The sequence below is a fragment of the Sarcophilus harrisii genome, chromosome 2, assembly GCF_902635505.1.
Source record: "Sarcophilus harrisii chromosome 2, mSarHar1.11, whole genome shotgun sequence".
Lineage (NCBI taxonomy): Eukaryota > Metazoa > Chordata > Mammalia > Dasyuromorphia > Dasyuridae > Sarcophilus > Sarcophilus harrisii.
Window position 1 is genome coordinate 163642612 of NC_045427.1, and position 15358 is coordinate 163657969.

Genomic DNA, 15358 nt, shown 5'->3' on the forward strand with positions numbered 1-15358 from the left:
TAAGATATAAGGGATGGGGACAGCTAGTTTGTGCAGTAGATAAAGCACTAGCTCTGAAGTCAGGAGGACCCGAGTTCAAATCTGGTCTCAGTTCAAATCTGGTCTCAGACACTTAACACTTTCTAATTGTGTGATCTTGGGCAAGTCACTTAACCCTATTGCCTCAGCAAACAAAGCAAAAAAAAAAAAAAAAAGATATAAGGGATGATGTATGAAGGGCAACTAATTAGTGCATCTTATAGAGAGCCAGATATGGAATTAGGAAGATCTGAATTCATGAATGACCTATACACTAGCTGTGTGACCCTGGACAAGTCACTTAAACTTGTTTGCTTAATTTTCTTCTACTGTAAAATGAGCTGGAAGGAAATGTCAAACCACTCAAACATGTTTGCCAGGGAAGCCCCAGATGGAGTCATGGAGAACTGGGAATGAATGAAATGACTGAACATCAATAAATAAACTTGAGGATAAAAAAGGAAATTGGGATAGCCTCTGAGGGAAGCGTGATATAGAATTAACTATGGAGGAGTAAAGACGGCTCAATCAAGACTGTTGTAATTAATCCAGTACTTTCAATTGTATTCAACTACTTGTGATCCTACTTAGGGTATTCTTGGCAAAGATATTGGAGTGGTTTGCCATTTTCTTCTCCAGCTCATTTCACAAATGAGGAATTGGGGCCAACAGTATTCTGTGATTGCCCAGAGTCCTACAGCTAGTATCTGTATCAGATTTGAATTCAGAAAGATGAATCTTCCTGATTCCAGGCCCAGCACTCTATCCAATGCCCCATCTCATTGTCTAGTTAAGATTAGATAACAGAAATTTCTAAGGGACCTAGTCAACATAATTGTTTAATTTCCTCCAGAATGATTCAACAGATAAAAGGAGTATGAGAGTGGGAATACTCCAGAGTTGATACTTGGAAAGGAATGAGTAATGGAATTGTAAAGTGGGAAAAGGGATTTGGAAAGGAAAAAAAAATAGAAGACAGAGAAGTCTGGGTAGAGTACTAGGGTTAGTGAGATTGGAGGTCACAGCAAAATCATATGATAGGTTTACAAAGAATGAGACAAAGAGGAAAATGGACTGATAAGAGATTATAATCAGGCAAAGTAACTTTAGAATTCTCAATCATAGAAGTGAAATATTTTGTGCAAGAATGTTTGTGGCAGCCCTATTTGTAGTGGCTAGAAACTGGAAACTGAGTGGATGCGCATCAATTGGAGAATGGCTGAATATATATGAATGTTATGGAATATTATTGTTCTGTAAGAAATGACCAGAAGGATGATTTCAGAAAGGCCTGGAGAGACTTACATGAACTGATGCTGAGTGAAATGAGTGGGGCCAAAAGATCATACTTCAACAATAATACTATATGATGATCAATTCTGATGGACGTGGACCTCTTCAACAATGAGATGAACCAAATCAGTTCCATTTGTTCAATAATGACTAGAACTAGCTACACCCAGAGAAAGAACTCTGGGAAATGAGTGTGAACCACTACATAGCATTCCCAATCCTTCTATTTTTGTCCTCCTGCATTTTTGATTTCCTTCACAGATTAATTGTACATTATTTCAAAGTCCAATTCTTCTTGTGCAGCAAAATAACTGTAGGGCTATGTATACCTATATTGTATTTAACATATACTTTAACATATTTAACATGTATTGGTCTACCTGCCATCTGGGTGAGGGGTGGGGGGACAGAAGGGGAAAGTTGGAACAAAAGATTTTGCAATTGTCAATGTTGAAAAATTACCCATGCATATATCTATCTATCTATCTATCTAAAGTGGAATACTTGTGAGTAATAGCAAGATCAGAGTTGTGACTATCCTTGTATATGGCTAAATTGAAGTTAAAATATAGGTTGTGGGAGTTAAAGAGCCTGAGAACTGGAAAGGTATATAGTGTTTGAGAGAAAAATCACCATGTATGTTGAAGTCTTCTATTATCAGAGTTGCTTTGAAAGAAAAGACTGTGGTCTAGGTACTGCATTTCTTGAGAAAGAAGTACAAATGACTTGGAGCAGTACTTGGATTGGGTAATAAATTGGGATAGAACAAATCTCAAAAGTAGAAAGATTACTGAGTGATGGCAGAAGAGGAAGAATCTCAAAATAGCAGTGTAGAGCAAAGAGTATATAGAGTTTCTCTCCTGGTTTAGTGTACTGGGGGACACCAATAATGGAAAGGATGGCTAAGGCTACAATATCTTGGGATTCATGAATGCCAAAAGATGAAAGGAACAAAAGAAGAAGAAGTCTAGAATAAAGGGAAATATATTAATGACAGAATGGAGATTCAAGAGGGTGGAATAGAAAAGAAGGCATAGATAATATGGAACATGAGAGATATGTGGATGAGTTGGATGGAGATGAGAGAACATTAAATTTTCTGAGGGGGAAATGGATGTATTTAGCATCACTGGGATTAGAAAGTTAGAGATAGGGAATTACTACGTGTAGGAAATTTAATACTTTATACTTAATTACATATTTAATTATATATATGTAATATTATGTATTATCAGGAACCCTTTGAAAGACAAAGGTACGTCACTTCTCCTTTAAATGTAAAGGCTTGCCGATGACATGATGGTATACTTAGAGAACCCCAGAGATTCTGCTAAAAAGTTATTAGAAATAATCCACAACTTTAGCAAAGTTGCTGGTTATAAAATAAACCCACATAAGTCATCAGCATTCTTATATATCACTAACAAAATCCAACAGTCAGAGTTACAAAGAGAAATTCCATTTAAAGTAACTACTGATAATATAAAATATTTAGGAATCTATCTGCCAAGGGAAAATCAGAAACTTTATGAGCAAAATTACAGACCACTTTTCACACAAATTAAGTCTGATCTAACCAACTGGAAAAATATTAAATGCTTTTGGATAGGGCGAGCAAATATAATAAAGATGACAATATTACCTAAACTAATCTATTTATTTAGCGCTATACCAATCAGACTCCCAAAAAACTATTTTAATGACCTAGAAAAATAACAACAAAGTTCATATGGAAAAACAAAAGGTCAAGAATTTCAAGGGAATTAATGAAAAAAAAATCAAATGAAGGTGGCTTAGCTGTACCAGATCTAAAATTATATTATAGAGCAGCAGTTACCAAAACTATTTGGTATTGGCTAAGGAATAGATTAGTTTATCAGTGGAATAGATTAGGTTCAAGGCATAAAACAGTCAACAAATATAGCAACCTAGTCTTTGACAAACCCAAAAATCCCAGCTTTTGGGATAAGAACTTACTGTTTGATAAAAATTGCTGGGAAAATTGGAAACTAATATGGCAGAAACTAGGCATTGATCCATACTTAACACCGTACACCAAGATAAGGTCAAAATGGGTTCATGACCTAGGCATAAAGAATGAAATTATTAATAAATTAGAGGAACATAGGATAGTTTACCTCTCAGACCTGTGGAAGGGGAAGGTCTTTATGACCAAAGCAGAACTAGAGATCATTACTGATCACAAAATAGAAAATTTCGATTATACCAAACTGAAAAGTTTTTGTACAAACAAAACTAATGCAGACAAGATTAGAAGGAAGCAATAAACTGGGAAAATATTTTACAGTCAAAGGTTCTGATAAAGGCCTCATTTCCAAAATATATAGAGAATTAACTCTAATTTATAAAAATCAAGCTCATTCTCCAATTGAAAAATGGTCAAAGGATATGAACAGACAATTCTCAGATGAAGAAATTGAAACTATTTCTAGTCATATGAAAAGATGCTCCAAGTCATTATTAATCAGAGAAATGCAAATTAAGACAACTCTAAGAGACCACTACACACCTGTCAGATTGACTAAGATAATAGGAAAAAATAATGATGATTGTTGGAGGAGATGCGGGAAAACTGGGACATTGATGCATTGTTGGTGGAGTTGTGAACGAATCCAACCATTTTGGAGAGTAGTTTGGAACTATGCTCAAAAAGTTATCAAACTGTGCATACCCTTTGATCCAGCAGTGTTACTACTGGGATTATATCCCAAAGAGATTATAAAGAAGGAAAGGGACCTGTATGTGCACTGAATGTTTGTGGCAGCCCTTTGTAGTGGCTAAAACTGAAACTGAATGGATGTCCATCAGTTGAGAATGGTTGAATAAATTGTGGTATATGAAAATTATGGAATATTACTGTTTGTAAGAAATGACCAACAGGATAATTTCAGAAAGGCCTGGAGACTTACATGAACTGATGCTGAGTGAAATGAGCAGGACCAGGAGATCATTATATACTTCAACAACAATACTATATGATGACCAGTTCTGATGGATCAGGCCATCCTAGCAACGAGATCAACCAAATCATTTCTAATGGAGCAGTAATGAACTGAACTAGCTATGCCCAGAAAAAGAACTCTGGGAGATGACTAAAAATCATTACATTGAATTCCCAATCCCTACATTTATGCACACCTGCATTTTTGATTTCCTTCACAAGCTAATTGTACAATATTTCAGAGTCTGATTCTTTTTCTACAGCAAAATAACGTTTTGGTCAGTTATACTTATTGTGTATCTAATTTATATTTTAATATATTTAACATCCACTGGTCATCCTGCCATCTAGGGGAGGGGGTGGGGGGGGTAAGAGGTGAAAAATTGGAATAAGAGGTTTGGCAATTGTTAATGCTGTAAAGTTACCCATGTATATATCCTGTAAATAAAAGGCTATTAAATAAAAAAAAAAAAAAAAAGAAGGGAAAGGGACCTGTATGTGCACGAATGTTTGTGGCAGCCCTTTTTGTAGTGGCTAAAAACTGGAAACTGAATGGATGTCCATCAGTTGGAGAATGGCTGAATAAATTGTGGTATATGAAAATTATGGAATATTACTGTTCTGTAAGAAATGACCAACAGGATAATTTCAGAAAGGCCTGGAGAGACTTACACGAACTGATGCTGAGTGAAATGAGCAGGACCAGGAGATCATTATATACTTCAACAACAATACTATATGATGACCAGTTCTGATGGACGAGGCCATCCTCAGCAACTAGATCAACCAAATCATTTCTAATGGAGCAGTAATGAACTGAACTAGCTATGCCCAGAAAAAGAACTCTGGGAGATGACTAAAAACCATTACATTGAATTCCCAATCCCTATATTTATGCACACCTGCATTTTTTATTTCCTTCACAAGCTAATTGTACAATAATTCAGAGTCTGATTCTTTTTGTACAGCAAAATAACATTTTGGTCAGGTATACTTATTGTGTATCTAATTTATATTTTAATATATTTAACATCTACTGGTCATCCTGCCATCTAGGGTGGGGGGGGTAAGAGGTGAAAAATTGGAACAAGAGGTATGGCAATTGTTAATGCTGTAAAGTTACCCATGTATATATCGTGTAAATAAAAGGCTATTAAAAAAAAAAAAAAAAAGAATTTAGGCAGAAGATGGCCTAGTTTGATTTCCCAAAAGAATCAGACTGAGAGGGGGAAGAGCCTCAGACAAAAAATAAATAAATAAATAAATAAATAAATAAATAAATAAATAAATAAACAAATAAATAAATAAATAAATAAATGTAAAGGCACAGGTCCTAGAGGTGAGACCTCAATGTCACAGATTTAGATACTGAACTGAATCAGGAAGGCAATGTAAATGATTTGAGACCAGAAAGCAAAAGTCAAGGTGGATAAAGGTCAGTTTTGATGGAATTAGTTCAAGCAGAGTAGTAGTTATGCAAACCCCCTCTTGAACTTTTGGGGAGATGGGAGGGAAATTCTGAGGAGCTCTCCTCTGGGAGAGACCCACCTTAGAGAATCAAGATAAGTAGTTTCATTCTGTTTACTTGGTGGGACTAGTTACACCCTTTATTGAGTAGCTGTATTGTTTATTGAGTAGTTACACCCCCTATTGAGTTAAAAATTAGTCCAAGACCACTCCTAGTAGCTTATTCAATTGGAGATCTTGGTCTGACAATCAGCTCAAACTTCCCCCAGCTCCCAGGCTATGATTTGGCCATAAAACAAAGGCCTATGAATGTACTCTTTACAAATCTCCTAATTTGATTAGGGGTTGGTGCACTAAGAGAATTCTTTCTTAGTGAAAAATAAAACTTTCCTTTTTGCCACAGTTTTTCAGGTTCATGAATTCTTTGGATCTGCATCTCCAAGTCCATTCTCACACCTCAACAGTAGGAGATCTTGTTCTGATGAACAAACCAAGGGGCTAATCCATAAAGTTCCCCAAACTCCAGGGGAGTTTTAAAAGTTATTGATATCTTCTGGATATTACACTACCCGCCCCCCTCCCTCCCTCCTCCCCCCCCCGGCTTGTTCCATGCTGGGTCTAGTTGTTTTCTCATTGAATGCTGATTCACTGAAAATGATATTTCAAATACCTCAGACATTGTAGGATCATCAATATCTTTTGACAGTGTCAAAAAACTGCCTCATTGGGCTGTCTTTGTTGGATCAATGTTCTACTGGATTCCAAGAATCACAAAGACTGCTAAGATTAAGCTTGTATAAAGTGAATTCTACTAGTTTTGTGGGGACTGCTGGGCATTCACAAATGTAGCTCTGGCAGTTGCAGGTGGGCAATATCTGCTGGGTGTTTTATCCTGGCTCATCTCTTCAGGGCTTCCTATTTTGAACAATAATTTTTTCCCACAAGAGATGTTACTGAGTTGAATCTTAAGAGAACATTCTAAGAGCAAATTAAGGAAAATTCTAAGCGTAAAAGGTGAGGAGAAAGTGAATTTAAGTAATGGGATGATATAGGCCAGGCAAAGATAGGAACAGTCTACCATGAGAACTAGGGCATGAAAAGCAAAAGAAAAGAAAAGAAACAAACAAAACTGATTTTGTAGATGTGCTTTGTGTGCTGAGTTTTCACAAAGGCTATGTGAATTTGTTAAACCCACATATTCCAGCAGAAAATAGTTGATGGTGATTCCTAAGGTAGGTAATGAGTAAATATTATAGGCAGCTGGTAGAAGTAGGAGAAGATAATGAGAAAGCAGAAGACACTCAAGAAATCTTATCTGTGACCACCTTAGGTTTGTTAACCTAGTGCACAATGACTGTGACTAGGTTTTAACTCTGTTGTATACATAAGACAAAGAACTATTTTCAACTATTCTCTCTCTGTCAAGCCTTTAAATTATGGTTTCTCAGTAAATTCAATGAATATAATCTGTTTTTAACTGTTTCTTTAAATTAAGTTTAAAAACTAGAGGTTAAATTCAATAGTTAAAAATGAAATATTAATAAGGAGGAATTTAAGAAGGAGGAAGTGTGATATTCAACTATAATTTCCATGCTGTACTAAACAGGATTTGCTTCTTCTAAAGAAACATATAATTTCAAAAGTTACAATAATTACATTGAAATTCTCATTGGTAAATGGTGAAAACAAGACATGGGAATAGAAAACACACTTTCAGTTGACCTGGGGATGGCAATTTAATACAATATATTTATAAATTTAAGAAAACATATATATGTGCATGTGTTTCCCTATAGAAAATGTAGGCTTATCAGGCTAAGTAAGATTTTTAAAAATATATTAATGTATTTATGGATTTGGGGAAAGCAGGGCTATATAGTTTAAAAGAGAACAAAATTCAAAACCTACTTCAGACACATACTAGAGCAGGGACTACAGGAGAATTATGTAACTCCTGAATGATCCAGACCTCTCTAGGCTACAAATCACAAAGGTTGCTGGTCTGTCTCTCAGTATTAGTGAAAAGAATTAATATATCTCGAATTCTTTTTTGCAATAAAATTGTCAGTCTAGACTTATCTGCATTACTCCATAGAAATAGAAATGGAATTAACTCATTTTCAAAAAATTGTATATTCTTATGCCAGTGATACACAGAAATTCACAGGAACTACTCTAATTACTTCTCTACTCAGTTCATGTTAATGGTCCTTAAATGTGGAATTGTAAAATTATATCAATCTAAAATCTAAAGAACTGCTATTGAAAAATCCCATTTTCTAAATATAGAAAAAAGTTCCAAAGACTTCAAAAAAGGCAAATGCTTTGGGCTTATTTACAGATGAATAGAAGGCATTTTGTCATGATAAAAACCTACTTTTCAACAGTTAACTTTCTGAAAGGTGCTTTAATTTGGGCAGACAGGGAGAGGAGGTGTGTGAAAGGAAGGCAGGGAATGTTACCAAGAATTTTGAGGAATACAAGCAGAATTGTCTCTTACAAAAACAAATTTTCATGTATTCAAGTAAAGTATGCAGAAAGACAAGGAAAAAGAAATCATTGCTAACAAATCCATTTATACTGTACAATTAAAACAAAAGGAAAGGACTTCCCATCCTCCTTCCAACCTCTCCATTTTGTTTTTTACATTCTATAGAATGCTCAAGACCTCCCTCACTTAGCTTCACAGAATCTGTTCTGGTGACTGAAAAATGTCATAAAAGGCTATGGAGTTAGTATGTATAAAAATCAAGTACATATTGTTGATGTGGATGCAGAATGGCAATTTACCAATGTTAGTATTTCCTAGTTCTGAAATAGATTCTGGCTTTCACATCTTTACAAGAATAAACAAGTACTAAGTAGAACCCATAAAGCTAATTATATTTGTAATGAATAAGGTCTATTTTCTAAAATATAAACTGATTTAGAAAAACAAACAAATGCCTTAGGCATTGTTTCTTTGTTTAGAAATTTTTCATTATCTTTTAGCCACTAGAGATGTTTATTCAATTTTATAATTCTTTCAGTCCTTTAAAATCTCATTTTGCATTGAAGGTCCCTTGAAGTGGGACTAATTAAATTGCAAGCCAGTAGTCTGAAAGAATGGAAATTTGCTTGAAATACGAAGCAGACAGTTATATTATTTTGTTTGTCTAAAGACTGAGTGGTACACAGTGGACCAGAGAGTCTGAAAACTTCGATATGAATACACATCACTTGTGGGACATTAGGTAACTCTAGGCCTCAGTTTCTGTAAATAAAATGAAGGGATTAGGTTAAATGACTTCTTTAGTTTTTTTCTCGCTCCAAATCTATGACTGTATATAATTTAGTTTTATATTACATTATTTTGACTAATCGAGTACTATTAGGCTACTATTTATTCTTTTCATTAGCTTAGATTTTTGATGTTTATCATAAGTTGCTCAAAACATTCCACAAAATTCTATTATCCTAAGTATGTAGCACAGTGCCTGGTACAGAGAAGGCTCTTAATAAATATTTATTAACTATCAAATTTACTTCAAATTAAGGGAGAGTTCAGAATAAAAGAAATAATAAATTAATAATTAGTTAGTTTTTACATATTGCTTTAAGTTTTACAAAGTTCTTTACAAACATTATCTCATTTCATATTCATAACAACTCTGGGTGCTAGGTGATATTATATTCATTTTAGAAATGAGGAAACTGAGACAGACATAAGTCTCTTAAATAAGTTTCCTCATTTATGTGTTCACATTATTTATTTATTTATTCATATTATATGAATAAGACACTATTAGAATTTCTCCATCTAGGCCTTGTAAGGTCATCTGTTCCCATTCTATCACAATTTCCAAAGTCAAAATCATCAATTTTAATCTCCTAAACTATACAATTTCTGAAGCCAAATTTTTTTAAATACACAAGACATGAAACTGAAGATAGAGACAGCTGATTCAGCTCTTGATAGACCAAAAAAGCAATTAATATAATCCTTAATTACACAATATAGCCAGCCAATCACTTATTCTAAGTTTTGGGGGTTATGATAAAAATATAAATTGATTTTTTAATGCTCCAAAAATATAAATTGATTTTTAATGCTCCAAAAATATGATAGAAGGCTGTTTAAAGGAACTAGAATTTTCCCTATTAAATCAATTTGTCCATAAATAACTCTATCTGTGTTGTTGAGAAACCAATGTAAAAATAAGTTTAATTTTCCATCAAAAATGTGAAAGATTTCATGGGCTAAATTCAGTTCTTTCAAAAACAATAACAAAATTTCTTTTAAAGCAAGAAGTGAGAAAATTCTTGTAAAATGTAAGATGACTTGTCTAGGGAGGCATGTTGAGGACTCCAATAAAAGAACTCCTAGTGGTTATAAATCACTTCTTCCATCATATTTGAGGTCTAAGCATGTTTCCTCTTGGATTTTGTTTGTACCAGTAGGAGAGTGTATCACAGATTTTGAGGGAGGAGATATTTTGTACCAATTATTCTTACAGTTATTATCATAGTAAACAGTCACTTTTAAGACTAATTAATATTAATTGTAATCATGGGATAAAAGAACAGTAGTGGAAGTTCATAAGCTATACCAATAAAAATATATTCAAACCTTTCAAGGTACACATAGAAGCCTAAGGGGGAGATGAAGTAGCTGTCTTTGGAGTATTACACCTGTCAGTGATAATAGGATTTGGGAATATTCAGAGCATGAACTATAATTATAATCATTGTAAAATTTACCACAATGATGAGTTCCAAAGAGCACAGAAATTATCTTAATCTCCTTGCGAAAAAAAAAAAAAAAAGACTTATGGTATCTAAATATTATGTTAATTTAAATAACAATTCATTTTTAAAACATTACTGATGAGGAAGAAAATTTATTATAAACAGTACTGCCTCAGGAAATCTCAAAACAAAATTGAGGAGAAAACAAGCTTAAAGTGAGATTATATTAAGAACATTGTCAATTCAGCTAAAAGATAGACTACAAACAGATAAAATAGAAAACATCTGCAGGCAGTTTTTTCAAAGAGATCTCTTCATACAGCACAAAAGTACAATTTGGACTTCACCAGCTCTGTTTCCAGTGTGACATGCAATGAAATAGCCTTGTTATTTAAGAAGATAAAGTCTTGAACATAAACTATAAGGAGAGAAAAATTACCTAGTAGAATGTAAACCTCTTGAGAGAAGAGATATTTTTGTTATTATATTCTTAACACAGCATAATCTTTTAAAATAGGAGTTATTCCATTTCTGGATGGCATTGGAGGCTAGGGATATCATAATTTTTAAGGGGATTAATTCTTTAAGACACTGATGAATCAAAGGCTTTGATTCTCAAAGTATGTCAAAAAAAGGAATTTAGTCCAAATTAAAAAAAAAAAAAAGAAACGTAACAGCAATTATTCACCCCATATTTCTACTTTCTCATCCCTTCAAATGCCTGTTATGGCAAATGTATATATCTAGAATGTTGTATGAAATTACAAAAAGAGAACAAGAGAACATGTAGGATTTCAAATATTATTTTTATAATTCTAGATCATGTTTTTTATAATTGCAGTTGATTTAGAGTTATAGACAATAAAATATTCTGCTTTATGCTTTATTGATTTTAAGAAAGCATTTGATTTGATAAAATAAAATATAGCCTTGAAAACTCTAATCAGAAAACATGTGTTCTATGGATATATCCAAATTTCAACCTTTGCAAAAGAGTTAAATGACTCTATTTGATACTTCTATTACCTGATAGGTTTTACTTTTGATCCAGAAACAGATACTTGTGTCATAATGATGTCAAGTATTTGTTAGCTTTTGACACAGAAAAAAGCAAAGTGAGAGATCAAGGGAGCCAAAGAACTAGATAGTTTTAAATGTTAAATAAAATTGCTTTCCCCCAAAAAAAGAAAAAAGGGAAGAGAAAGTATATAATCATAAGCAGTAAATAAAGATGTTGAACTGGACTTATCCCTGAGTTTTGAATAACCCTGGGCTAAAATGACAGTTTGGAAAGCATTCAGGAAGCTATGGAAATACACAAATTTCCCTTTCTGGCTGCAGTCATTAAGAAGTAAGATATTCCCTTCAGTGTATCAGGATAGTAAGAAAAGGAAGAATTTTCAAGAAATAGAATAAAAAATCCTAAATCTATGTTTTCAGAATAGGAGTGCAACTCTGTCTTTGATTAGTACAAACCGTGACAGAGAATCTGATTGCTGTTTGGTAGCACTCTTTGGAAAGCAGATGTCACTAACATGAAGTATTAGAGTAAAAAAAAAATTAGTTTAGTACTGAAGGCAGTGGTCTAGTCACAATTGTCCTGGTAGCTGCACGAATTTTTAACAGCTGTTTAACTTCTGTAAGACTCTGTTTCCTTATTGTCAAATGGGATGTTGTGTCTGTCCTACTAATGGTAAGGTTCACTATGATGCTTTAATGAGAAAATAAAAAATGCTTCGAAGAATAGAAAAGTAAGCAACATGTTTGGAATAATTAATATTTTCTGTCTATTGAGACCTTTATCCTAAAGATACCAGAAAACTGTTATAAAGAAAAATACATGTAATAATAGATAAAATAATAATAATAATAGAGATTGGCTTTTCAGCAGCCAGTTTAACAAGGTGAAGTTGTATAATTTGGTAGAAAGGATGGTGGCAGAAGGCCCGAGTTTTAGTAGCATAGACATAGAAGTAGAAAGTACCTTAGAAATCATTAAGTAACAACCATCTTACTTTACAGGTGAGGAGTCTGGAAGCCCAGAGAGAAAAGATTTATTATTGTTCACCCATTTTAATCCTGTCTGATCTTTCATGACCCAATTTGAGGTTTTCTTGCAAAAATATTAGAGTGTTTGCCATTCCTTTTCCAGATCATTTTACAAATAAAGAAAATGAAGCAAATAGGATTATGTAACTAGCCCAAGGTCATCGCTACTGTCTAAGGCTATATTTGAACTTGGGTTTTCTTGACTCCAGGCCCTGAGTTCTATCCACTGATAAACTTCACTGCTCTATTGGTGGAAGAGCCATGATTAAAAAGAGGTTCTCTGACTCCCAATCTAGGTCATTTCCTCTATACCATATAGTATATTCGATCTATCTCTCCAGACTTATCTCACATTACTGACCCTCATGTATGCTCTATGCTCCAGTCAAGTTGGCAACCCTGATATTCTTTGTACAGAAAATTCCATCTCTTGCTTCTGTCTCTGACTTATAAAATCCCTAACTTTCTTCAAGGTTCAGATCACGTTTCACCTTTCCCATAGGGATCACAGTATCATAGTTCTAGCTTTGAAAGAGATCTCAAAGACCATTTATTTTAACATCTCAATTTTACAAATGAAGGAACCGAGCCCTAAAGATATTAAATGACTTATCCAACTTTACACTTATCAGTGAGAAACTGAAGTCCCTTGATTCCAAAGTCAGTAGTTTTTCTCCTGTCCTACCTTATTAATAGGGGTCCTTCCAATTTATAGAATCCACTGTAATTATTTTACTATTAGTGAGTATTTGTGTTCATATTTCTCCACCACTACTTCCAGGAAAATGTGAGTTTGAGGTCTGGACTTGTTTTGTTTTTTGCTTTTATGTATAGGACTGGTACATAACAGGCATTTAATAAATGTTTATTGAATTGAAAATGAGAGTTTGGGATAAGATCAGTTTCAATTCAAATATTTTCTGGTTTATTTCCCACAGCATGAAAATCAAGAATAGTGATCCAAAGGCCTTGGGCAATGCTCAGATTTATTCTGTAAGCAAATTAATTAAATCATATAATAGTTACTACTAACAATAGTATTCAAGTCCTCCTTGTTACTACTGAATAAAAGAAGTGTTTTAAATCATGGTAGCCAAGTAATATTACTCTGAAATGTCTTATGATTGATCATTACTATTTTATTCCAATATTCAAGGCAAACAATCACTAGTAAGTAACCAAAAGTCAGAGCTGAAAGTCATGGTGTAAATTTGTTTCCCTCACTTAGGATTATATTGAATAAGTTATTATTATAATTATATCTCATATATAATATTATGTGTAATATATATAATATGACATAAAATATGATAAACAGTATAAATTATTATTAATTAAAATTATAACAAAGCTTCAATGGAACAAGGAAACAGATTAAAGAAGAGATTATCTTTTCTTTATGAAATGATCATTGTTCTCATAGGTAAATATGTTCAAATTTCTATAATATCAGATAGAATTTATAATAGAAATATAAAAATGGAAAATAAATCAAATATGTTTTCATTTGGAAAACATACTATGAAATTCAATTTTAAAGGAATGTTTTTTTTTTCTTTTGGGTTATTTTAGTAAGTATGACTTTTCATGACCCCATTTGGGGTTTTCTTAGCAAAGTTACTAGAATGATTTGCTATTTCCTTCTTCAGCTCATTTTATTGATGAGGAACTGAGACAAATAGGCTTAAGTGACTTGTCCAGGGTCACACAGTTAAGTAAGTGTCTGAGGCAAAATTTGAATTTATAAGGCTTATGCTCTACTCACTGTGCTACAGTGAATGGCATGCTTTTACATCTATCTATCTATATATGTAGATAGAAAAACATAGATTTATTTACACACATATATAAACACACACACATATATATACATATATATGTATTGAGAATAAAGAAAGAAAAATTACTTTTAAGGAATGTTATATTCATATATCCATATATTTCTCGAGAAGAAAGCAAGGAAAAAAGTATTTGAGTGAATATAATAGTCTCACAAATTTCAGAGGCATAAACAACATGCCATTGTTGTTTCCCATGTTAAAAATAAATAAACACCTTTAAAATCTCTGGGTTACAAATATATTTTGGTAGAAAATTACAAGAAATATGTCAGATTTGCTATTCTTAGGTTGTCCATATGCTTACCCTTGAAGATGGAAGACTACAAGCTTCTAAAGCAGTTTCAACTCGTTTTCGGTCTGCTGAAAACATGCGATAGATGCTATGAAAGGAAAAAAAGATAAAATGGCTGAAAGGTATATTACATTGTCTTATTCTTAATTCTATAGAAATGATTCAAGGTGAAAATGTTTTATTAACTCGAATATTCATAACATTTTTAAAAAACTCACAAATTCATAATAGAGGCAATATAGAATCACAGCTTCAGGGCCTAATTCTGACACAAAGTTAACTATGAGATTCTGGGCAGGTCATTTAATTTCTTAGTGACCTGGATAGCTCTCTAAGTCTAAATTACAGGAAGGACACTGGTTTTTAATAGTAGAGGAAATTCTTCCCTGGGAACTTCCTTTTATAATGAAATAATAGGCCCAGTCTTCCTTGCTATTTCTATCTCTTAAAAAAAAAAAAAAAAAAAAAAAAAAAAAAAAAAAAAAAAAAAAAAAAAAAGGAAAGAAGGAAGGAAGGAAAAAAGGAAGAAGGGAAGGAAGAAAACAAAATTTTATATGTCCACTGAGGACTCATTTACTATCCTCATTTATAATTCCTGAGGATAATTCCTGAGGATAATTCCTGAGGATAAAAAAAGAATAATTGAATCAAGCACAATCCTTTTCATTTATCACAGAAATCACAGAAATCACATTATTCTTTTTTTTT

The 15358-nt window shown here is 33.0% G+C and overlaps 1 protein-coding gene across 3 annotated transcripts in view; it reads right to left on the bottom strand.

The window, feature by feature from the left end:
* PLCB1 (phospholipase C beta 1) overlaps positions 1-15358 on the bottom strand; it is an 831921-nt gene that overhangs the window by 271367 nt on the left and 545196 nt on the right. For all 3 annotated transcript variants that reach the window (XM_031951118.1, XM_031951120.1, XM_031951119.1), the window contains one exon: positions 14663-14738. In XM_031951118.1, the coding sequence (XP_031806978.1) occupies positions 14663-14738 (76 nt within the window). The remainder of the gene's footprint in view (positions 1-14662; positions 14739-15358) is intronic.